The sequence below is a fragment of the Muscardinus avellanarius genome (assembly GCF_963383645.1).
Source record: "Muscardinus avellanarius genome assembly, chromosome: 3".
Lineage (NCBI taxonomy): Eukaryota > Metazoa > Chordata > Mammalia > Rodentia > Gliridae > Muscardinus > Muscardinus avellanarius.
In genome coordinates this window covers 132,782,876-132,808,495 of record NC_137788.1, presented here as the reverse complement: position 1 = coordinate 132,808,495, position 25,620 = coordinate 132,782,876, and the positions used below count along the sequence as shown (strand labels likewise).

General features: G+C 41.3%; 1 protein-coding gene across 1 annotated transcript in view; it reads right to left on the bottom strand.

Annotated features, from left to right (window-relative positions):
* Nucleotides 1-25,620, bottom strand: part of IQCH (IQ motif containing H) — a gene marked incomplete at both ends in the record, with an annotated part of 227,693 nt that overhangs the window by 164,185 nt on the left and 37,888 nt on the right. Inside the window, one exon of the mRNA XM_080691646.1 lies at nucleotides 18,304-18,420. Within this exon, the coding sequence (XP_080547772.1) occupies nucleotides 18,304-18,420 (117 nt within the window). The remainder of the gene's footprint in view (nucleotides 1-18,303; nucleotides 18,421-25,620) is intronic.

Below are 25,620 nucleotides of genomic sequence, written 5' to 3'. Positions count from 1 at the left end.
ACTGGAACTTATGGAAAAATTCGCCGTGAAAGAGGACTGCTATTTCTCTATATTGTTAAGAATCTCAGACATCACATGTAAGGAGAGAGTTTAGCGGAGACCAAGGAGAAATGCAGTGTTGAAAGAGTTCTCCACGATGGTGGTGGAGACTTGTATTCAGGAGAAACAGAAACCGGATCTTACCAACTTTATTTTTTTGGAGAAATTACACCAAATGTCGAATGCTACCATCACGCATGCTTAGGAACACTGGACAACATTCAGAGTGGAAAAAGAGCCTGGGAACGATTTGAAATGGTGGAGGCAGTGGCAATGCCAGTGGCCAATACTCAGGGGAGGCAGAGATCTGCTACATTACACCTGGAACCTTTGAAATAATAACCACAGAGACAGTAATCGGAACCTGCTGAGGGGTTAGGCGGGCGCTGGGGCCAGTGGCCGACATCGGAGCTTGCTGTGAGGCAAGGCCACTACTGAGGCCTCCGTGGCTGGGATTGGAACCTGCAGAGGGGTTAGACCGATGCTGGGGCCAGCGAAGCCGGCATTGGAGCCTGCCATGAGGCAAAGCTTGTGCTAGGGCCTCTGAGGTCGGGTCCGGAACTTGCTGAGGGGTTAGGCCGGTGCTGGGGTCAGCGAGGCCGGCATCGGAGCCTGCCGTGAGGCAAGGCCAGTGCTGGGGCCTCCGAGGCCGGGATCGGAGCCTGCCGAGGGGTTAGGCCGGTGCTGGGGCCAGTGAGGCCGGCATCGGAGCCTGCCATGAGGCAAGGCCGGTGCTGGGGCCTCCGAGGCCAGGATAAGAGCCTGCCGAAGGGTTAGGCTGGTGCTGGGGCCAGTGAGGCTGGCACCGGAGCCTGCCGTGAGGCAAGGCCGGTACTGGGACCTCTGAGGCCGGGATAAGAGCCTGTCGAGGGGTTAGGCCGGTGCTGGGGCCAGCGAGGCCAGCATCAGAGCCTGCTGTGAGGCAAGGCCGGTACTGGGGCTTCCGAGACCAGGATAACAACCTGCCGAAGGGCTAGACCGATGCTGGGGCCAGCAAGGCCGGCATCGGAGCCTGCCGTGAGGCGAGGCCAGCATCGGAGCCTGCCGTGAGACATGGCCAGTGCTGGTGCCTCCTAACCCGGGAACGGAACCTGCCGAGGGGTTAGGCCGGTGCTGGGGCCAGCGAGGCTGGCATTGGAGCCTGCCGTGAGGCAAGGCCGGTACTGGGGCCTCCGAGCCCGGGATTGGAGCCTGCCGAGGGGTGAGGCCGATGCTGGGGCCAGCGAGGCTGAAATTGGAGCCTGCCGTGAGGCAAGGCCGGTGCTGAGGACTCCGAGGCCAGGATTGGAATCCTGCCGAGGGGTTAGGCCAGTGCAGGGGCCAATGGCCAGCATCGGAGCCTGGCGTGAGGCAAGTTCACTCCTGCAGCCTCCAAGGCCGGGACCAAAGCCAGCTTAGGGGTTAGACCGGTGCAGGGGCCAGCGAGACCAGAACTGGGGCCTCCCATGAGGAAAGGCCACTGCTTGAGCCAGCGAGGTCTGGATCAGTCCACTGAGTAGCCAGGCCACTACTGGGACCATCAAGAGTAGGATCGGTACTTGCAATGCAGCATGCACAGAGAAATATCGCAGAAAATATAAATCAGACGCTTCTCTTAATCAGCAATAACTAGGAGGAAAAGGGCAACAGGAAGAGGTTGAGCTATAGAAAGGGCCCTATAGTGAAGCAACTAATGTGACCAATCAGAGGGTATGTAATACTGGAGGACAGAGCCTCTTTAAAACGCAGGAGGTACATAAACAAATGTATCAAAGTAAATCACCAAAGAAACGTGGGATGGAGGGAGGGGGAGGGAATGGGATGGGGGCTGGAGGAGGGCTAATTGGATGATGTGTGCTTGTATATCCTCTCAAGTCTTGTACTCCAATGTGATTGATATATGACTACAATGCACCAATTTAAAAAATAAATTAATAAAAAAATTTATATTGACTCCGAATACACCGGGCCCTATTCTTGAAGATGAAGATATGATTCCTGCTCAGAAGGAAGTTTACAATCTAGCTTAGAAAGCTTGCCTGCCTGCCTGCCTGCCTGCCTTCCTTCTTTCTGTCCCTCCCTTCCTTCCTTTCATGTGTTTGCTGGGAATTGAGTCCAGGGACATTTTACCTCTGAGCTACACCTCCCAGCCCTATTTTATTTTTTATTTGGAAACAAGGTCTCATCTAGCTAGGTTGCTGAGAGCCTTGCTAAGTTGCTGAGACTGGCCTCAAACCTGCGATCCTCTTGTCTCAGCCTCCCAGTTACTGGCATTACACACATGCACCACCTGCTTAGCTGGAATGTTTTCATCCTTTATATTTTTGGTACTGGAGGCTGAACCCGGAGGCAATATACTTCTGAACTAATACACCTTCATCCCCTTTCTTTTCTTTTCTTTTCTTTTTTTTTAAACAGGGTCTCATTAGGTTGCTGAGAGTGCCACTAAATTGCTGCATCTGGCCTTGTACCTGCGATCCTCTTGTCTCAGGCTCCCAAGTACTGGGATTACAGGTGTGTGCCATCATGCCCAGCCAAAGTTGCCACCTTAAAAGTAGCAGTTTCGCCGGGCGTGGTGGCGCATGCTTGTAATCCCCGCGCTTGGGAGGCAGAAAGGAGGATGGCGCAGGTTCGAAGCCAGCCATGCTGGCTTAAGAGGCCCTGTTTCCTTTTTTTTTTTTTTTTTTTTGCGGGTCTGGGGGTGGAACCCAGGGGCATTTGACCTCTGAGCTACAACCCTGCCCTGTTTTTTTTTTTTTTTTTAATTCTTTATTTTGAAACCGGGTCTGAGTTGCAGAGGGCCTCACTAGGTAGCTGAGGCTGTCCACGAACCGTGATCCTCCGGTCTCAGCCTCCTGAATGCTGGGATTACAAGTGTGCGCCACCACGCCCGGCTCCTGTTTCCAAATTTTAAAAAAGTATAAAAATAGTTCTGGGAGTGTAGCCGGAGGTACAAGGGTTTCCAGAAACCCAGTACCACCAAAAAAAAAGTACCAGCTTCTCTTCTTGTTCTGGGCTCGAGATAGTACAACATTGTACTAAGTATCTGCCCTTTTGCTTCTGGCCTAGACCAGGGCAGAGAAATCATTCCATCAAATCCTCAGCCACTAAAGCAGCAATTCTTGACTCAGTGCCAGATGTACCTCTCAAATGCAACTCACAATCCTCCTCCTCAAAGCTGCCTGGGAGGCAGTCTGGAATAAGGATCAAGAATGCCAGTTTTAAGCTGGGCATCGTGGCACATGCCTGTAATCCCAGTACTTGGGAGGCTAAATAGAGAAGATCACATGTTCGATACTAGTCTCAGCAACTAAGCTGTTTCAAAATAAAATATAAAACAGGGTGGGGGTATAAATCAGAGGTAGAACGTCTCTGGATTCAATCCCCAGTAGCACAAAACAAAACACAAAACCCAGGCTGGTTGAGCTGAATTACAACCTATCGATTTTTAACTGTGTGACCTTAGGCAAGTTTTATTTAATTGCCTTTGGACTCGGTTTTCCCACAATAAAAGTAGTACTAGTACTTAACTCTTACAAAATAATCCATGTAAAGTATACTTAGCACCATGCCCAACCCAGAGGCACCCTCACTTAACACTTAGTATTTCCTGAGCAGGCCGGACACTTCAGTTTAAAATATGGCCTGACACATGAAAAAAAAATTTTATATATATATAAAATTTATATATATATATATATATATATATATATATATATATATATATATATCCTGGAAGCTGGGTGTGGTGGCGCACGCTTGTAATCCCAGTGCTTGGGAGGCTGAGACAGGAGGATCGCACAAGTTTGAAGCCAGCCTCAGCTACTTAGTGAGGCTCTCAGCAACTTAGTGAGACCCTGTTTCCAAATGAAATATAAAATAGGTCTGGGAGTATAGCCTGAAAGTAGAAAAGCCCCTGGGTTCTACCCCCAATACCACACACACAAAAAAAAGAATAAAAAATAGAACCAAGGGTGTAGCTCTGAGATAGAACACCCCTGGGTTCAATCCCCAGTACCAAATATATATAATATTTTATATTTTTAAATTTTTTATGTTTATATATATTTATATGTATATATGTATATATGCCCCAGGGCAGAAGCACAAGTAGGTGTCCTGCATGTGTTCAAGATTAGAATATGGAGGAAATTATCTTCCCCTCCCATTAAAGACTAGATTTTGCACTTGAAAATATGAGTGAGTGGAAAACTAACCCAAGCCCGTAGAAAGACGGTGGCCCGAGGCAGGTGTGGTGGTGAGCACCGAGAATCCCAGCTCTCACGAGGCGTGGGGGTGGGCACCGGGAATCCCAGCTCTCACAAGGCGTGGGGGTGGGCACCGAGAATCCCAGCTCTCAGGAGGCGTGGGGTGGGCACCGAGAATCCCAGCTCTCAGGAGGCGTGGGGGTGGGCACCGAGAATCCCAGCTCTCAGGAGGCATGGGGGTGGGCACCGAGAATCCCAGCTCTCAGGAGGCGTGGGGGTGGGCACCGAGAATCCCAGCTCTCAGGAGGCGTGGGGGTGGGCACCGAGAATCCCAGCTCTCAGGAGGCATGGAGGTGGGCACCGAGAATCCCAGCTCTCATGAGGCAGGTGTGATGGTGGGCACCGAGAATCCCAGCTCTCATGAGGCAGGTGTGGTGGTGGGCACCGAGAATCCCAGCTCTCATGAGGCAGGTGTGGTGGTGGGCACCGAGAATCCCAGCTCTCACGAGGCGTGGGGGTGGGCTCCTATAATGTCAGTTCTCTCGAGGTTTAAACGTGAGGATCACAGATTTGAAGCCAGCCTCAGCAATTTAGGGAGACCCTGTTTCAAAACAAAAGATGAAATAGGGCTGGAGGCATAGCCCAGAGGTAGAATACCTGGCTGTGAGTGGTCTTTTATAGTAGGAAAATAGCAAATAGAAAGGCAGTAGTTAAGAACACAGGTTCTAGGCCAGGTGGGGCAAGCCTCTAATCTCAGTACTTTGGAGGATGAGAGGGGAGGGTTACAGGTTCAAGGCCAGAGCACCTGTTTCAAAATAAAAATAAAAGGGCTGGTGGGGGTACTCAATGACACGGCACCTTTGGGTTCAATCTCTAGTCACACACACACACACACACACACACACACACACACACACACACACAGTGGCTCTAATATCAGATAGAATTTGGATCTGTCTTCTACCACTTACTAATTGTATGACTGGAACAAGTAGCTTGATTTCTCTAGGCTGAAATTTCTCTCCCAGTAAAATGAGGATGTTATCACTCATCCAACAGTACCATGCAACATAATTTACATAGTCAACCCCAAGCAAATAGCAGCTACTTGTACTGAAGGGTTGAACTGGAGAGCGAGAATTTCTTAGCATCCTTGCAGCACTCACTTTCCAGGGATGTATTCATATCCCCTTGGCAGGTGTAGCTTCACAGATGGACGCTTCAGACTATCAGTGTGCAATGCTGTTCACCGTGAAGACCGTCCAACTAATTATCCTTAGTCAGTTTCCCTGTTCACTAAGCAGCCTTCTGACTGGGCTTTTTGCGTATCTTTCTAATAAGGATACAATTTGCTCGTCAGATTGAGCTGACTTGACCATTCAGGTCTGTTTGACCATTATAGCTCTCCTTAGGAGACATAAAGTGACATTCCTGTTTATACATCAATCTCTTTTGAATTCAGTTCTGCCCATGAGATGATCAACTCTGGTGAAATCAAATCTTAATTCTGTAAAGTTGAGGGTCAGACTTTTGGGTAGCATTAAAGAGCATTGTAGAGGGCTCTGAGCTGTCAGCGAGATCCCTATATGACACCAGAAATATCCTGCCTTAAAAATTTTAAAAAACTTCCTTCTCTCTCCAAAGCAGGGGGTATAAACTGTTGACCTTCAAGACAGGTCATTCATTGTTCTTTCACTTAGCATAAAGAGAAGAGAGATTTGAAAACATATCACAATGCAGAAAACACTGGCATTAAGATGGTCTTCTGGGCACTTCCATGGATGAGCAGACTGTGACCACAGGAGAGGTGGTGGGTGAATGAGTTTGGGGGAGGGTCTCATACTGTCCAGCGCTCAGGCTGGAAGCTGGCATGTGGAGGTGGCCAGGAGACACAGCAGACAGTGTCTGTGAAGGAACCAACCACTCCTATTCTCTCTGCCTCTTTCTTGCCATCACTACTCTTGCCCCAACAAGTCCTGCTTTTGGCTAATGGTGGATAAAGAGGTGAGAGCTGGGATTTAGGGATATGGTTGGGCGGAATCCTAGGTAGCAGTGGGCATGCAGCATTAGGGCAGAGAGTAAAAAAAGGAACTGAGAAGAAATCCCAGCTATCCAGCTAGACTGGGCATTCGTATAAAAGGAACAGAATTGTATGTAAATGGCCAGAGAGCCGCTGCCTGTGGACCCTAATTAGGCAGTTTCATGAACGTCTAACAAGTTCAGGAGATAATGCTATTCAGGAAAGTACTATTGCTTCATAGCCAAAGGGAGAGGAAATAAAGGGTAATAATCAAGGTGGATATCAAGGGACAGAGATTGTACAGAATTCTAAAGATGCCCTTCAGTCACAGCAGCCAGAGAAGTGATCTGATTTCAGATGCTTGCCTTAAGCCCTTTCTTTTATGATCCTGAGATCACACAATTAGATTTCAGTGGCCCATTGAAGGCCATCCATCAGTTGGCCCTCCATATCCAACTGCATCTTTTTGTTTTCTCCTTTGTAAAAATTCAAGATGATTCTGTGAAGCTCTGAGCCATCCTCCATTACTCTCCTCACTCTCCACCTCTACTTTTCGGTGCTATTCCTGGTACATAAACTGCCTACCACTTCTCCCTCTACCATGTCCACTTCCAAAGCCCCTCTCCATCCTTCAGTTTCATCTCCCTTGAGAAACTGGAGGTTCCAGGGCCACAGCCCCCTGATGACAACTCTGAACAAGCAATATCTTCTCAATATGGAGATGAGGACGCTGTCTTTAGAGATTAATTTGTGTGCTTATGGCAACCTGGTTGACAGCTGTGGAAGAGAGCAGAACTGGAGTGCAAGTCCTTGGATTCTGGCCTGTGGCTTTCTCTACCACAGTGTACATGGCTGCTTTCAGACCTCTTAGTTGCCAACCATAAACTATTATCATTCGGGCTATTATGGGATTAGGGATGAAAAGCAAAAGCTTATATAAATCTGGTATTTGGGAGTTATATAGATACAACTTCTTGGCCTAGTGAGAGGGATCTCCTCCAAATAAATACCTTCTGGGTTTATATTTCACATTCTGTTTCAGAGGCTATGCTTTTAATAAAAAAGTGTAGGATGAATCACTCTAGTCTACAGGTACTTATTTCTGTTCTACCAAAGAGGTTTTAAAAGGTTAGGGATGTATACTTGAACTCAAGTACAGTTTAAGGAACAATGGGTTAGACTATTGGAGAATACAGCAATAGTATTTATTCATCTCAAGTACCTCTCAGTAGATAATTAACCTGGGCCATGAGAAAAACAATTCTATTAAGCTCATTTCTCTTGTGGCTAATGCTACTATGCTGCTTGTTGTAGTGTTTTTCTTTGCTTCATTTTAAATAGAATACTTAACTATAACACTGCAAGCATTACCACTTTTGTGTGTCTTCCTCCATGCAATAGAAAAGCAATGACAGTTAGATAAAAGCAGGATGTGTCCTATACTTACTCATGAAGGTGCAATTTTTTTTTTTTTTTTTGGTACTAGGGATGAAACCCAGGAGCATTGTACCTCCAAGCAACACTCCCAACCCTATATTTTTTATTCTTTTTTATTTTTATTTTTTTTATTTATTGCAGTACTGGGGATGAAACCCAGGGGCATTCTACCTCTGTGCTATACAACTAACCCTATGTTTATTCTTTATTTTGAAACAGGGTCTCACTGAGTTGCAAAGGACTTCACTAAGTAGCTGAAGCTGTCCTCGAACCGTGATCCACCTGTCTCAGCCTCTTTTTTTATTTTTGAAATTGGGTCTCACTGAGTTGCAAAGGGCCTCGCTAAGTAGCTGAGGCTGTCTGTGAACAACGATCCTCCAGTCACAGCCTCCCAAATGCTGGAATTACAAGCGTGCACCACTATGGCTAAAGGTGTAATTCTTATGAAAATCTGGGGGGGGGGTCTTATCACTTTTGGTAAGTTTTTGGTAAGTTTACCACTTTTACCAAAAACTTACCACTTTTTGGTAAGTTTTATGCACCCTAACTTTAAAAAGTAAATATTTTATATTATAAAGAATATAGCACTTCTAGGAAACTTCTTTGTTCTGATATATGTTCTTTGCCCTGTGCTGTATATTTTGGTGAAGGAAAAGATCTATCACAGTTATAACTTGGACATAGACCCCTTTGACAGGCCAATGAAGTCTATGGACCTCCTTCTCAGAAGAATGTTTTTTTTTTTTTAACAAATGAATGAAATAAAACACATGGGAAACCTACTGCATTGGGATGTAGGTCTCTCTATGGACCCTGTGTGCCTTAAATCTATCATAGATGTGACCCCGGTCCCTCTGTCTACCTAATTTTGGGTTCTAAGTGGGAAGGCCATGAACACTTTCTCTTAGTATGGACTCAAATACTCAAATCTAAAAACCAAGTCACAAAGTAAAAAGGCACCAAGTTAGAAGTGAGTCATATAATTAAGCAGGGCTAGTACTGTGAGGTAGCTGACTCCCTTCCTGGATACCCCAAATCCCTCTTTTCCTGTCCACTCATGTTTGAAATTCCTTAACGAAGCCTCACTCCTTTGTTTTAATTAAATAAAGGATTTGCTCTTGGGAAAAAGTAAATGCCCATGGGAGAGGTGAAACTCTGCGGGGAAGATTTTCAAATTTATTTTAGCAGTATAACATGTTTTTCAAATGCAACCATATCAGAAAGCTGATATATAAATAAATGCAAGTTTTATAAGAAGTCAGCATAATTATGTATATAATATATTTACATGTACATACTTCTTATGTAAGCATTTATATTATATAGTGCTTATTTATTTAAATGTTTTGTATAAAATACATAAATATAAATCAACATTGGAAACAATGAGGCTGTTTTTGGTTTTGTTTTGTTTTGTTTTGTTTTTGTGGTACTAAGGGTGGAACCCAGGGGCTTTCTACCTCTGGGCTATACTCCCAGACCTATTTTATATTTTATTTGGAAACAGGGTCTCACTAAGTTGCTGAGAGTCTCACTAAGTAGCTGAGGCTGGCTTTGAACCTGTGTGATCCTCCTGTCTCAGCCTCCTAAGTGCTTACAAGCGTGTGCCACCACGCCCAGCCAACAAGGCTGTTTTGATGAGAGCAAATTATAAAATCTAGAGTAACAAGCCAGGTGTGGTGGTGCACACTTGTAATCCCAGCATTTGGAGGCTGAGACAGGAGGATCATAGTACCTAGCCAGCTTCAGCTACCTAGTAAAGTCCTTTGCAACTCAGTGAGACCCTGTTTCAAAATAAATAATATAAAACAGGGCTGGTGGTGGAGCTTGCAGGTAGAATGCCCCTGGATTCCATCCCCAGAACCGCAAAAAAAAAAAAAAAGAGTAATAATGTCTAATAACTGCTTGTATTCCTTTATCATTAAAGACTTATTCCTAAGGACTCAGAGAGGGGAATTTGATGGGTAGATTTCATAATTATTTTGAAACTCAACTCTCCTTACTTATTGCCTAATGTGAAGTGGATTGACCTTGGTTTCAGTTTTCTCATCTGTAAAATGGTTATAAAAATGGCATCTACTTTATAGGTAGTAAATAAGATAGTATGCCTAAAGCTCTTAGCACAATGTCTGGCACATTTAATAAATAATATTACTGTCAAAGAATCAAAGGACCAAATAGATTTGTGCCATGGATTATTTTAAGATGTTCTAGCAGGCCCCATTTAAATTCCTTTTCAAATATCTCAGCATCTTTCTCTTTAAGATACTCACTCAGGGTTTCCAAATGGCCTAATTTTATTTTGCATGTTGCCTCCAAATTTTGAGATGATGCTTTATTATTGATTTGTATCTGTGGTTGTAAACAAAGTAACATTGCTACCCTGAACTGCACAGTGATAATTGTAGAGTTCATTTTAAATCATGTTAAGAACCAACTCAAACTTAATGTGAGCAATGAAACAATTATAATGCTACATTATCAGGACACAACATGGATTTCTGTAATTGTACAGTTGACTATTGTGTGGTGCCAAAAGTGGGCACCAGAGAACTTGCCTAGATTTTAATTGATGATAGCATACATGTGTCATAATACTGATACCAGTTAATGTTTATGAAAGGCCTACTAGAGGCCAAGCATTGCTTTAAGGCCTTTATATATCTTATTAGCTCATCTAATTTTTGCTGATTTATTTATAAGATTATTTTGTAAGATTTATTTGTGATCTTATTTATTTGTGAGATTATTATAGAAGTATATATGAGCAGATCCGCATTTCAAAATATAACTAGTACAAAACTGCAATCTAATCAGGTGTGGTGATGCATTCCTGTAATCCCAGTACTTAGGGGGCTGAGATGGGAGGACTACAGGTTCAAAGCCAGCCTCAGCAACTTATAAGGTTCTCAAGCAACATAGCAAGGCCCTATTTCCAAAGGAAAAACAAAATAGGGCTGAAAATGTAGCTTGGAGGTATTAATGCCCCTGGGTTCAATCTGCAGCACCACAAGGGAAAAAAAAAAAAACAAAAAAAAAACAACCCTGTAATCTGTATAATAAAAAAATATTTGAGCCTGGCGTGGTGGCACACACTTGTAATCCCAGCGTTTGGGAGGCTGAGACAGGAGGATTGCACGGGTTCGAAGCCAGTCTCAGCTACTTAGTGAGGCTCTCAGCAACTTAGTGAGACCCTGTTTCCAAATAAAATATAAAAAAGGTCTGGGAGTATAGCCCGGAGGCAGAAAGCCTCTGGGTTCCACCCCCAGTATCACAAAAAAAAAATTTTTTTTTAATTTATTTATAGAAATTCAAACACACACACACACACACACACACACACACACACACACACACACACACTCAGAGTTAACCAAACAGTGCAAATTACTCATTAGTGGTCTAATGCATTAAAATTTGGAATCTGTTAAGAGTTTAGATATAGAACGTCCTCTGAAAGAGTTCATATATTGATGTTCAGAAGTGAAATGCTCATGAGGTCTCTGCTCTCATTCATGAATAAGTCCATTGTAATGAATTTACTGGGTGATAACCTAGTCAGGTAGGGTGTGGCTAGAGGAAGTGGGTCACAAGGAGTGTAGCTTAAAGACTGTGCAAATGTTCTTTCTTCTTCTTTTCTTATGGTACTGGGGATTGAACACAGTGGTGTTCTACCTCTGAGCTACATTCCTAGCCCTTTTTGTTCTTGTTGCTTTGAAATTGGGTCTCACTAGGTTGCGTAGGGCCTCACTAAGTTGTTCAGGCTGGATGCAAATCAGCAATCCTCCTGTCTAAACCTCCCAAGTACTGGGATTATGGGCATGTGCCACCACATCAGGCTGCATGTGTTCTTGGACCCCCTTCATGAGCTCTATCTCTCTCTCTCTTGCTTCCAGCCCCATGATGTGAGAGGAGAGCCCTTGCATGCATATACATTCTCTGTCTCTGTCTCTGTCTCTGTCTCTTTCTCTCTCTCCCCCAACAAATCCCTCTCTCCCATATATTTCCTGAGCTCTGGAAATTTCTCTGCAAGCCTGACCTGACATAAACTGAAACCTCTGAAATCTCCAGAACTGTGAGCAAACAAATCTCCTTTCCTCTAAGTTGTTTTTGTTGTTAGGTTTTTTGAGTCACAGCAATGAGAATGCTGACTGAAACAGCATCTAACTAAACATGTGTATATTGTCTTTTGTTACTTTTTTTTTTTTTGGTGGTGGTGGTACTGGGGATGGAACCCAGGGCCTTTTCTACCTCTGGGCTATACTCCCAGACCTTTTTTATATTTTATTTGGAAACAGGGTCTCACTAAGTTGCTGAGAGCCTCACTAAGTAGCTGAGGCTGGCTTTGAATCTGTGAGATCCTCCTGTCTCGGCCTCCCAAGAGCGGGGATTACAACCATGAGCAACCATGAGACAGGAGAACCACAAATTTGAGGCCAGCCTCAGCAAATTAGTGAGACCCTCAGAAATTTAATGAGACCCTATTTTGAAATAAAAAATTAAAAAGAGCTTGGAGGTATAATCCAGAGATAGAATACCCCTGGGTTCAGGTTCCCAGTGCCTAAATAAATAAATAATAGCTTAAATATTTATCATAAAAGCAAAATGTGAACTAAATGCTTACAACCTCTCTAAAACTCACTGGAGTTCTCTACAACAATTTTGAAAACCAGAGTATCAAGCCATATCCCTCATTTACACTAGAGTGTGAAAGGAGTCAAATTGGATTATTTTCAGAAAGCACAAATGTGAAGGAAGAAATGTGTAAGAGAATTATAATATTCATTTTTTAGAAGGTAAAAACCTTAGGCATTTATTACATGCCAGCAATGTTGATATATTCTCTGTAATCTATCACCTTTGCCTAGTAGGCATAATTCTACTGGCTTTACAAAAGAGGAAATCAAGAAAGCTGAGATGTTAACTTGCTCACCTAGAGTTCAACAACAGATCGAGCTCCACTTGACTCAGAACCATTCCCACCACACCAGCTGCCTCTCCACCTAAACTCTTTTTATAAAGCAGGTAGGTGCGCAGGAGCAAGGTGAAGTGACCTGCTCCTGGAAGCAGCTGGCTAGTGGCAAGATGCATCAAGAATCCAGGATCAAGGTCATTTCACGAGGTGAGCCTTGCTGAATGGCCCAGCAGGAAGATGCCTTGTGCAGCAGAGCCTACAAAGGGCTTCAAAAAATCACGACTTCCCTGGGAGAGGATACAGCTTTAAAGTAGAGACTGGACAGATGAGAGGACAAGTCAGTCCTCTCCTTAGTCTCTGGGATGTGTGAAACATTGCTTGGTGCAGTAAGGGATTTGTAAAACAGGTAAACAGAACATACAACAAGGTCCCTGTCCTCATAGCTGAGTGGGAACAAAAGCATAATCACCTGCATTTTTTTTTTTTTTAATTCTGGAAGTAGCTGGGCATGGTGGCACATGCTTGTAATCCCAGTACTTGGAGGTTGAGACTGGAGGATCACAAGTTTCAAGCCAGCCTCAGCAATGTAGTGAGACTTTGTTTAAAATTTAAAAAATAAAAATAAAAACAAGGCTGGGGGTGTAGGTCAGAGGTAGAATACCCCTGGGCTTAATCCCCAGCACCACACACACATAAAAATCTATAGACAGTACCTCCGTAGTATTCTTGTCCCCTCCCCTGACCTGTACAGTAAGATAGTTTTAAATAATAATATAAAACAATGAAACAATGCAATATTGCCTGTGTGTGTGTGTGTGTGTGTGTGTGTGTGTGTGTGTGTGTGTGTGTGTGTATTTTACTGGGGATTGAACCCAGGGGCATTTTACCTCTGAGCAACAACCTTCAGCCCTATTTTATTTATTTATTTTTGAAACAGGATCTTGCTAAGTCATTGAAGGTCTCACTAAGTTGCTGAGGCTGACCTTGAACCTGTGATCCTCCTGTCTCAGCCTGACTGAGAATTGCCAATTGTAATAACCAATGTTTTCAGAGCACTGCTTTGTACTGGGACCTGTGCTGTGTTTTAAATTAACTCATTTAAGTCTCAATTCCATCCTACGAGATAGAAGATACTCTTACCATGGACACTTTACCTCTGAAGACATGGAGGCTACTTCTAGGAGGTCTAGAAAGGATTTACATCAGGCTGTGTAGCTCAGAGCCACAACACCAAAGTGCCACGAAGGGCTGTGAGCTCACCGCAGGGTTGGTTTGGGAATGCATGCACAATCTGAGCACAGAAGCTCAGGAACCGTAGCTTTCGAAAGAACTTAGACCTCTCACCGTGGCTAGGGTTTTTATGAACGCTATTTGATGAGGGAGTAGACTGGGGTTGCTTCTCCCCAGTGAGAGCGGTGGGCTTTTGTGAGAGAGCGGACAGCGCATCGCATCGCTGTCTTCAGCTCACTCTTCAAGAATAGCGACAACAGAAAGGCAACACATCCCAGCTCCATTCCCATCTGCTGCTCCCGTTTTGGCAGGATACATTTTCTAGGCCGAGGATGGAGGATCAGAAGGGGCAGGAGCAGTCATGGTGCTCTCAGGAAGCTCTTCCTAAGCAATCTGAAGGGGAGGCTGCCTGTAACTGACAGAAGCGGGAGGCTCTGCCTGCCATCACGGTCCTTGGGTAATGACCGTGTGTCATAAATAGGATATGGCATTTCAGAATGTCTTTAAAGCTATTTCCTTTTGTTCAACTAATTTAATTTACCAAATGCTCCTGGGGAAAGGGAGGGGGGCAAGATGCTGACTCTGCATTTCCTGAAAAATCAACATTTTCTTTTTTAACTGCTCTCAAAGAAATAACATCCAATTGCTGTCTGCTGGCTCCCTCAAACCCTATCTCTGTCAAAATCCTGCCCCGGCAGGTGTGAGAAAGAATAGATGCAGAACTTGAGTGAATACCCACATCTGTTTTTGGAAAAAGGGAACAGAAGCAGCACAGAAGGAAGTAAAAGAGATAATTGCTGGCTTGAACTACAATACATTTTACTTGTGGGCAGAGGGCCAGCTTACAGCAGGCGGAATATGCAGGCCCGTCTTATTGGAATTCAGGGGTGGGCCTCCGTTCTTGTCCGGAGACAGCTGTAAACCAGCAGCCCATAGCATCACAATCAGGCACAGAGTTTTGTCAAGGAATGCTGATATGTACAGAAGCAGCTTTGTCTGCTTCAGCTGCACCCCTGCCTAGTGAAATGACAGTCAATCTCTGATTCCAGATGACAAGAACTGGATAAAAACTTAAAACAAATGGCGACCTTTCAAAAGATTAATTTGTTTACCAACAAAATGTTCCCTCTTTGTCATCTGAGCTGGGGGTGACCTTCACTTTCCCGTATCTAGGCTGAAAGGATGCTGACTATAGTCATCTGTTAAGTTAACTCCATCTCAGCAATTATTCCCTTTTTTATTTTTAGTGACAAGAAGGGTTTATTAATTCACTCTGCTTCTTGTTATGGTTTATAAATGCAACAAGCTCATTCTGAATTACTGCAGTGTAACATCAATTTGTTTAAATCTAATTCTGCTACCATTGCCAAATTATGTTGTGACTGTAATTGTGGCCATATGCATGGGCTTAAAACACAATCATGTTTTGAAACCATCCTCCCTCCCCCTGCCCCCACCCCACACTTCTGGTTCTTCTAATCATTTGACATTAACACAATTGCCTCTCTTTCCATTACTTTATCATCTCAGAAATGAATGTGCTTTCAGGGAGAGAGAGAGCACTCTGTACACCCCAAGTGAAACAGTAAAGAATGAAACTATGATTTGTGAAGTGTGGTTGCTACCCAACTAAGTTAGTGAAAAAACACTGCATAACATATGACTCATAAAATCTAGAATCATCATAGTATTAAATTCAACCTCATGAATAAATAAAAGATTCTAAGTTTACATTGCATTATATATTTATTTATTTGGAAAGTGGGACCAAAGAACTGGTATAATTCTACGGCAACTCATATCTTGCCAAAAAGAAAAATGTTTTTATGATTCTTTTCTAGGTCATAACAGTTATAATCAGAGTTATTTGTGCTGCAATTCAAAACAATGTTTTGTTTGGCTATTTTGTTATGCATTCATAATCGTTCTTTTAAAATTCATGTTAACAGACACATGTTTCAAGCCTTTTTAGAAACGCTTCTTAAATCAAAGTCAAATTTTCTGTAGATCTTTTAGTGTGGTGCATTATAACATCCAACTGGAACTAGATTCCAGTAAGTTAAGTATGAAGCGTCCTGGGGATTTCTTCTTATCTCCTCAAGCCCATTAGGACCTACTCAGAAACATGTTTGAAGGTTGTTGTGTGTTTTTATTTGGCAGGTTTAAGATAGTTAAAAAATCATTAGCGAGTTTCCCTTGTAATGCTTTTTTTTAAATTGATTTTATATAACAGAGTCACAGAATGTAAAATTCTGAAGGCAGTTTGTGACAGGGCTGTGTGGGCAAAAGGAGGGGGGAGTATGGGTGTTTTCAATGTGCTGAAATCTTCCACCAGCTCCTGATATCAGGAAGAATGCACCTCTTCACTAAACGGAGAAAACACCACGAGTGTCTGGGAACTAATAACACAAATTGATCACATATTCAAATTTGCTCTGTCATAAATGCCTTAGATTATTTACAGACTTTTGACAAGCTGTTCAAGTTTTATAAGAAGTAAGGAAACACATGTCCCTTGGCAGCCAAATAATAAGCCCCTTGAGTGTTTGGAGTAGTTTTAGAAAGTGATTAGCCTTGATGCTACCTTTCCAATTAACTGTACATCACAGGGCTAGACATACTGCTTCACTTTGGGTATCTTTAAAAACATTTGTGTAAGTGGTAAATCACAATTGTATTTACCCCCAAATGCTCTCTACATGATTGTTTAAAGCCAAATGCTGGAATATGTCTCTCAAAGAACTTTCTGAACAATGCTTCTGTTTTATAAATCCAAAATGAAAATACTGCTTTTTCAGACATATTGCCATCATATGTATGTATCAGCATAAAATAAGGTCAACTAATTATTTTAATGGAAAAACTGATAGTTCAAGCAAAATGTATATAATGTACATCTGATTTTAAAGTGCTCTGGTATCAACTTTTATGGAGTAAGCTTTATGAAAAAGGGACCTTTAATACAGTAAATTAATATATCTTATCATATGTCAACAAGGCAAAGTGTTTTCTCAATTCCTCTTTGCTCCATGAACACAATATCCATGGTACTCATTCTGTGGGGAAATTATACAAAATATAACGAATAATGAAGATTCTGTCCCAAATTTTGCACATAATTGTGAATTCTTTATTTAAGTCTCAATCTTCACTGAGAGCCATAAAGCAAAATACAATCCTTGCGACATTTAGAGGTATGCCTTTAAAAACCTCAGGACTCAGAAAAACTTTGCATGAAATGCAGCACTTGCCTCGGGCTACAAAGCCTCAGCACTCCACCAGCTAAGCCAATATTAATTCTAGATTGAAGAGGAAAACCAACAACAACAAAAAAGAAATCTGCTCTGTCTGTACGGCCAGAGAAATCATATTTTTATTTCAAGGGCTTTGGGGCTCCTGGGAAGCAGATAAAAGCCCTTCCACATCATTCACAGTGACGTTTTAAATAAAGTTTCAACAGGAATAAAAATATCTAACTTTCTTGTTATTTCTTAGGCTATAAAAGTATTTCCATGATAAAGTGCTCTTAAACCAAACCTGTTAGAATAACATAAAGCACGTATAAAAAGATGGAAAATATATTTGTGGCTTATATGAATGAAACAGGCAGTTGCATGTCTATGAAGGGAATTTGGAAAATTAATCTATGAGATTATCATGCTAGCTAGAAATGGCTTTGCATTTTGATCCTAAAATTAATCTTGTTTTTAGTTTCAATCTCACCAAAGTACACACTAAAGAGCTTTTGAAGGGAGCCAAAGGTTAAAAGTGTATTAAGAAATGCATTGATCTCACCACGGTAGTTATTTTTGGTATCAGAAATTCTCTTGAATTAAATAGTTTCCCAGTTACAATGAAGCACTACTCTTAATTCTCCTAAAAAAAAAAAACCTCATAGCAAAGAGAGTATAAACCTTGCTTTGGAACATATTAGCATCAAGTCGGTAGCAAAAATAGAAACAGATATGAAATCCCTTCATTTGATTATTTTCCCCTCGTTATTTTGCTGACATAAAGAATTTATTCCTGTTTGCTCCAGATTTAGAACAGTTTTAATTTTTCATATTATATGAGCATACACTATTTGAAGTGGATACTATGCTGTTGTTATTTTCTTATCATTTTTCTCATGTTAAATCTACTGTCCAAAAATACAAAATATTTAGAATATCTCCGTTAATCATTTTTATTGATAAATTACTTCTACTTGTTAAATTTATGGTACTAGGTTATTTAGGAATATCAAATAAAATTGAGAAATTTTAATGAGCTATAAATAGGTCTTTTAGAATAGGTTTAGATTTTCTTAATCATCACTAATTATAAAACGAAAACCACTCCATTTTCTCTCTCAAAAATGCCAAGGACAAAAGGATCACAATCTTATTTAAAATTGACATTACATCTTATGCTACTAATAAATGACTTATAATTCTTAAATAATTAAGAGCTCTTGAAAACAACCCACTACTCACACGTGCTTTTCTCTGATTAATATATGGCAAACTGATCCCATAGTTCGCATTTACAGCAGCTCTGTGGTGGATGTTTTCAGGATCCTGCAGGATTTTTGCATTCAATCCTGTCTTTTGCTGAAACAAAGAAACAATGAAACTTTCACACCAGAGGAACAAAAATGCTTACTAACATTTTTTATTCTCAGAGGAATACAAAGTTCTTTGAAAATGATTATTTTAATGTAATTCTTGCCAGAAAAAAAATATTCGGGTCTTTTATTTAGGCTGCTTACTGGTCCCTTTTATTCACAGAAAGGAACTTTCTGATGATTTCCCCCTATGTCTTCTATTGCACACATAAATATATGCTCAGACAGCACTCATTTTCTCACAAATAATCCCAGAAGCCAACCAGTGTAGACAAAGGACAAGAATACCTGGTCTTGATTTATTTTTAGCTTTCCAGGTCAAGGATTCTGTCACTGAAATCTATGCTACAAACACACAGGTAGAGGGCTCTCTCGGTCTGTTAATGTGGCTGCCTCCCTCTAGGGACGCGGACAGGTAAATCTCAGTTTGGACTTAATAAATTTACCACAAGACATTTATCTACTCCTATCTACAAGAATAATTTGTGCTCTAATTAGAAGAAAATAAAAGTGTCCTGTTTAAATGAACTATTCCTATCCAAACCAAGTAATGGCCAAGATGTATGAAAAGAAACCAGGAGCCTGGGCAGCCGGGCGCGGGCGGGAGGGTACTGGGGTGGCCCAGGACCCCGGGCCCAGCCCTGCTGCACTGCAGCGTGGGCCTCAGGGAAGTCTCTCACCTCCCTGGAAGGCAGTCTGCCTATTTGCTAAATGCAGCAGTTAGACTCTCTGGAACTCTCCCCTGGCTTTGACATTCGATGGATTTGAGACAAAAAGATGACTGGGCTCCTAGGGAATATGGTATTACCAACAATTCCTGAAATCCTTTGTGACTTTTTTGTTGTGATGTAATTCATGTACCATAAAATACACTCCTTTGAAGTGTGTAATTTGGTGGTTTTCAGCATATTCACAGAATTGTGCAAGTATCACTACTATCTAATTCCAGAACGTTTTCATCACCCTAAGATGAGACCTTCTACCCAGCAATCGCTCCCCTTTCCCTCTCCCCCTGGGCTGAAGCAACCACCAATCCACTTTCTATCCCTATCTTCTGTCTCTGGATCTATTCTGGAAGTTTCATATAAACAGAATCATATGATATATAGCCTTTATGCCTTTTTTTTTTTTAGGAGGTTGAAGTTGCTGTGAACAACTTAAAGAAATTGATTTTGGTTCAATTAAATATCTTACTTCTGGGGATGGGGTTATAACTCAGTGATAAAGCAACTGCCTAGCATGCATGAGGTCTTGAGTTCAATCCCTGCCAGGAAAAAGACAGAGGAAGAGAAGAGAGGACAGGAGAGGAGAGGAGAGGAGAGGAGAGGAGAGGAGAGGAGAGGAGAGGAGAGGAGAGGAGAGGAGAGGAGAGGAGAGGAAAGGAGAGGGACTTAGTTCTGAGGGTAATCTGGTGCAGTGTTAAAAGGGTTGTAGGAACCAGACAGATAAGTTCATGATCCACTTACTTCTTTGATCATAAGCAGTCATAAACTGCCTAAGGTCAAAGTGGAGAGGAAGGCTACACAAATATCTTTGGAATGTATGCTGTCTAGATAAGCTATTTCTTAACACATGCTCCAAAGCTTCCATTTATTTTTAATAGCATTTTAATAGCCAAGCCTCCAATAACTGTCCTCTGCTATCTGCTTTATTTAAGCCATGCAGAGACACAGGTTGCAAACAAGGCATGTCATGTAACTTTCTCCTTGAGGTTTACATGGTAAAAAAAAAAAAAAAAGGAGGCAGTGCCTGATTATGGACGGCTTTCCTTCTGTGGCCAACCCATACTCTCAGACTACTCCGGGGGTTTTGCACGGAAGCCAAGTGCCTCTTTTATTGAAATTAATACCTGAACATAATTTTTTCCTTCTTAATTAAACTTTCAGAATAATTTTCACTCTACCAAGGATCGGGAAATTGCTAATATGTATTACATTGACTGGATGTGGCTTCTGTAATTAGGGTGTTTTTAAAATGTGTATTCTGTATACAGTTGATGGTAATAGCTTCATCTATCATGTCTAAGCTTTGTTAGAACTTTTTAATTCTGGGATCATTGGCTCAGTGGACCAGAGCAGTTTTCTTAGTTTGATTATGCTTCATCAACTTTGTGTGGTTATAGGACTGGTGCAGGGAGGAAATGATCAAATACAGAATCACTGTTAAAACTAGCATTAAAATTGTTTTCTGCCTGTTTTTATATTTTTTTGTGGCAGTGGACCCATCGTTCTAAAAACAAATCCGTATGTAAATAGAAATTCAATAGAAATGATGGGTTGTAATATTAATTCTTTATTGTTGACTTCTAAAGCATGGGAAAGGTCTTTTAAAATTATGACTATTCTAATGTTTCTTATTTTGGCACCAAAGCATGTACACCAAAATAATATTACGTAGCACACATGATTTAATTTCCCTTTAAAAATATTTTAAAGAAGCCTATGATCCCAGTACTTGGGAGGCTGAGATTGGAGTATTTCAGATTCTAGGCCAGAGCACAGGAATTTAATAAAACCCTGTTTCAAAAGAAAAAATTTAAAAAGAAGGTTAGGGAGTAGCTCAGTGGTAGAAACCTACTGGATTGAATCCCCAGTATATGTACGTACAGGCGTGTGTGTGTGTGTGTGTGTGTGTGTGTGTGTACATTTCTAGATGTATATATACACACATATGTACATACACACGTGTGTGTGTGTCTGTATGTGCTCAAGTGTATAATACACATTCTGATAGTATTAACACCTCAAATGGCTTCACTGAAAATCATTGCCAAATACATTAAAAAGCTAATCAGCCTCAGCCGGGCGTGGTGGCGCACACTTGCAATCCCAGCATTCAGGAGGCTGAGACAGGAGGATCACGGTTTGCGGACAGCCTCAGCTACTTAGTGAGGCCCTCCGCAACTCAGTGAGACTGGTTTCAAAATAAAGAATGAAAAGCTCATCAGTCTTAGGAACCATCTATGGGAATGTGCAGGAAAATCCTGACAAGCAGAAGCGACACTGAGAGACCCAGTAATAAGATTTTTTTTTCAAGAAAAACAATTTTATATTTAAAAACAAAATTAAATTAATCATTCCATTAAGCAGAAAAGTATGCTCTGGAAGATGATCATTTTTTACCAGTAGTAAGATAAATATCAGAAATAATTCCAGGAATTTTCTTAAATTGGTCAAGAAAAGATAGCAATTTATTTAATCTATCTTGAGTCACTAAACAATCTAAACTTTGCATTGTCTCCTTTTGATAGTAATTACAAGCAGATATATCAAATGTGACTCTCATTTAGACTTTGGTTTGTAAGAACAAAAGTTATTATCAGAGCCAATTACTGTTTTACCTACATGGCTGCACAGAAGCAGGGAGCTCAATTTCATCTCATCAGTGATTTTGTGGTATTTATTTTATTACTATGCCCACAAAGCTATATAGAAGGAAATAGCTTATGCTATTAAAACTAGGGTTGGAATATAAGAGGCTAAGGTTTCTTTTAGGGGAACTTTTGAATTAAAAACGCTAGGCAGCATGTAATGCCAGCTCCCCAGACATGGGCAGACCATAAAATGACACACATCTGAGCAGTGGCTCCCACCCAGAGTGATCAAAATTGAAATGCCTCACAAACAAAGTTAAGAGAGGCTGTTTACTAAGTCACAGTATTATCAGTATAACATTATTCTCAAAAGCATTTTTTTTTTTTACAAATAATGTCTTCTAAAGTGGATATTGCTTAATGTCATATCCCCATTGGTAAAAGACCTCACCATTTAATCTCAAACCCCAAGAAAAGGCAAATAGGAAAAGAATTCATCACCTTTAACACTCATTCTCTCAGCCATCATTATGCACGATGGAAAGAACAACAGGCATCAAGTCCTGGTTTGAGCCACACGTTGTAGATTTCCCATTAGTAAAATCGCGTGGTAATACCAAACTTTTCAGGGTGACTTGTGAGTTTCAAATAACTAATGTATCGCCGGGCGTGGTGGCGCACACTTGTAATCCCTGCGCTTGGGAGGCAGAGACAGGAGGATCGCGCAGGTTCAAAGCCAGCCGCGCTGGCTTACGAGACCCTGTTTCCAAATAATAATAATATAAAATAGGTCTGGGAGTGTAGCCCGGAGGTAGAAGGGTTCCATCCCCAGTACCACCAAAAAATAAATAAATAAATAAATAAATAAATAAATAATGTATCTTGAGTGTCTTATAAATGATAAAGTACTATTCAAGAGTCAACTTGAAAGGGATTCCTACTGACCAAAAAAATAATGATTGCACTGCACTGAAACACTTAAAATATATTTAAAAATCCATGATGTCATGGTTTGGGTTTAGAATGTCCCCCTCCCCCCAAAAAAGTTCATGTGTTGAAAGCATGACCCCAGTGCAGCAAGGCTCGGAGGTGGGGTGACTGGGAAAGGTGTGTCACAAGTGGGGCCTTGGGGAGTCCATGGAGCCAGTTCCTCCTCTGGCACATTCCCTACTTCCAGCGCTGTGCCTGGGAGTGCTTCTCTTCACCGTGTGCCCTGCCATCATGGTTTCTGCCTTGAAACCAGCTGAAGATGAACTGAACCTCCAAAACTGTGAACCCAAATAAACCTTTCCTCCTCTAAGTTGTGTTGTCTGTCATCTTGGTCCCAGGGCTGGAAAAGCTCACTAAAACATATGAGTTCCTAGTCTTTTCCCCTCCCTCAAAAATGTAATGATAAATTGCTGTATTGATCCAAAACTTGATAAATACAAGGCTTTTCCTAAAAACCTGCTTTTCATGTTTACCAAACACTTGCAGAGAAAAAGTTTTTCAGCTAATGAAAGCTGAAGAAATGATAGAATTATAAAATCACTACCTTGTAATCCCTAAGGAAATAATGTACTTACATAAACATCAGTGGTTGCTAATATCACTAGGTAGAAGATTACAGAGTTTTATTTTATTTTATTTTATTTTTTGCGGGTCTAGAGATGGAATCCAGGGGCATTTGACCTCTGAGCTACAGTCCCTGCCCTATTTTTTATTCTTTATTTTGAAACTGGGTCTCACTGAGTTGCAGAGGGCCTCACTAAGTAGCTGAGGTTGTCTGCGAACCATGATCCTCCAGGTCTCAGCCTCCCAAATGCTGGGATTACAAGCGTGAGCCACCACGCCCGGCAGTTACAGAGTTTATAAAGAATAGATCAAGCTGGGTGTGGTGGCACATGCTTGTAATCCCAGTACTTGGGAGGCTGAGACAGGAGAATCCAAGTTCGCAGCCAGCATCTGCTACTTAGTGAGAAACTTTGCAACTTAGTGAGACCCTGTTTCAAAACAAAAAAGAATAAACAATAGGGCCTGGTGTGTAGCTTGGAGGTAGAGTGCTCTGGGTTTCATCCCCAGTACCTCAAAAAAGAACAGATCAAGTGGACAATACTTGGGCTCTTAATAACATTAAAAGAGAAAAAAGAAATTACTCCATGATATATATATATATATATATATATATATATATATATATATAGTAAAGTACACAAAGAACCATCTATGAAATATTCCTGCCAAAAATGTGGACTCTGAAACTGATTAAGCTTCTAGATAAGACTATCATTTTGTAATAAATACTGGGGACAGAGGAACACATAAAATGACACCGCTAGATTGCAAATGACCAAATTCAGGCTGTAGGGAAACCATATATGAAGAATAACTTGTCTTCTTAAACAAATCAAATTTCTCAAATGAAGGAAACTTCTCATAGATAAAAGAAGATATACTTGTGATGTATGGGTCTTGTTTGCAACCTGATACAAATAAATAATAGCAGAAAAGCAGAAAGATAATTTAATACAATTTGGGAAACTGAACATGGACTAGAAATTATATAATATTAATAAATTGTTAAATTTGTTAGATGCAATAATAGTTATATTCTGTGGGGGGGTACTGGAGATGGAACCTAGGAATATTCTACTTCTGAGCTATACCCCTAGGCCTATTTTTTATTTTGAAACATTCTCATTAAGTTGCACAGGGCCTCACTCACTTATTATGGTTTTTTTTTTTTTTTTTTTTTTTTTGGTGGTACTGGGGTTCCTGGAAGCCCTTCTACCTCTGGGCTACGCTCCCAGACCTATTTTATATTTTTGAAACAGGGTCTCTTACGCCAGCGTGGCTGGCTTCGAACCTGCGCGATCCTCCTGTCTCCGCCTCCCAAGCGCGGGGATTACAAGCGTGTGCCACCATGCCCGGCGTTCACTTATTATGTTTTTTAAGTCCTTATCAAGGTGGGGACAGTGAAACATACCTGTAATCCTGGCTACTTGGGAGACTGAGGTAGAAGGATTCTAAGTTTGAGGCCAACTTGAGCAACTTAGCAAGACCCCATCTCAAAACAAAATTTAAAAAATAAAAAACAATATTTAAAAGCCCTTATCAAATAATATATTATGAGGCAAAATATATGATGTCTGGGATTTGCTTTAAGAGATGTAGATATACAGGTATGGTGGCACATACCCATAATCCCAATACTTGGGAGGCTGAGACAGGAGGATTGCAGGTTTGAGCATAGCCTCAGCAGTGTAGCAAGACTCTCAGGAAGCTCCCCTTCTCTCCCCCAAAACAGACAAAAGATTTGGGGAAAAGTGGAGGGATAAGAATGAAATAAAGGTGGTAAAATATGGTAATTTAAAACTAGGTAATGGTTACATGGATTTTATTATATTTAATGTATATTCAAAAATAAATATTCTTGAGAAGTCATCATTAGAATTAAGGTATAACTTAAATGTGCTCATTCAGTTTAATATTCTTTTTTCTCCAGCTCTAACAATTTCTCTTCTTATCTCTCTGTTAGGGCTAAAGGATCAACAAATAGGAGCTCCTCCCCAATCTCAGCCTCACTTAATTCCATGCTGCTTCTAAATAGCCCAGCTGTCATCTAACCTCCTCAGGTTCACAAAACCTGAAGACTTAACTACTACTCAGATGTGCCATCCTGTTTTCTGATTCCTAGAGGAGTTGAATTGGAGAATAAGAGAAAGGTGGAGGGAGAGAGCTCACATTTATTCAGCTACCATTTTGTGTCAGGCACCAAATAAGCAGACATTGGTGTTGCCAACTAATTTAATATAGTCCTTATAAAGGCAAGAGGGAGTATGTAATATTACCACTGCTTTGCAAGCAAGGGTGATTGATTAAGTGACTTCTCAA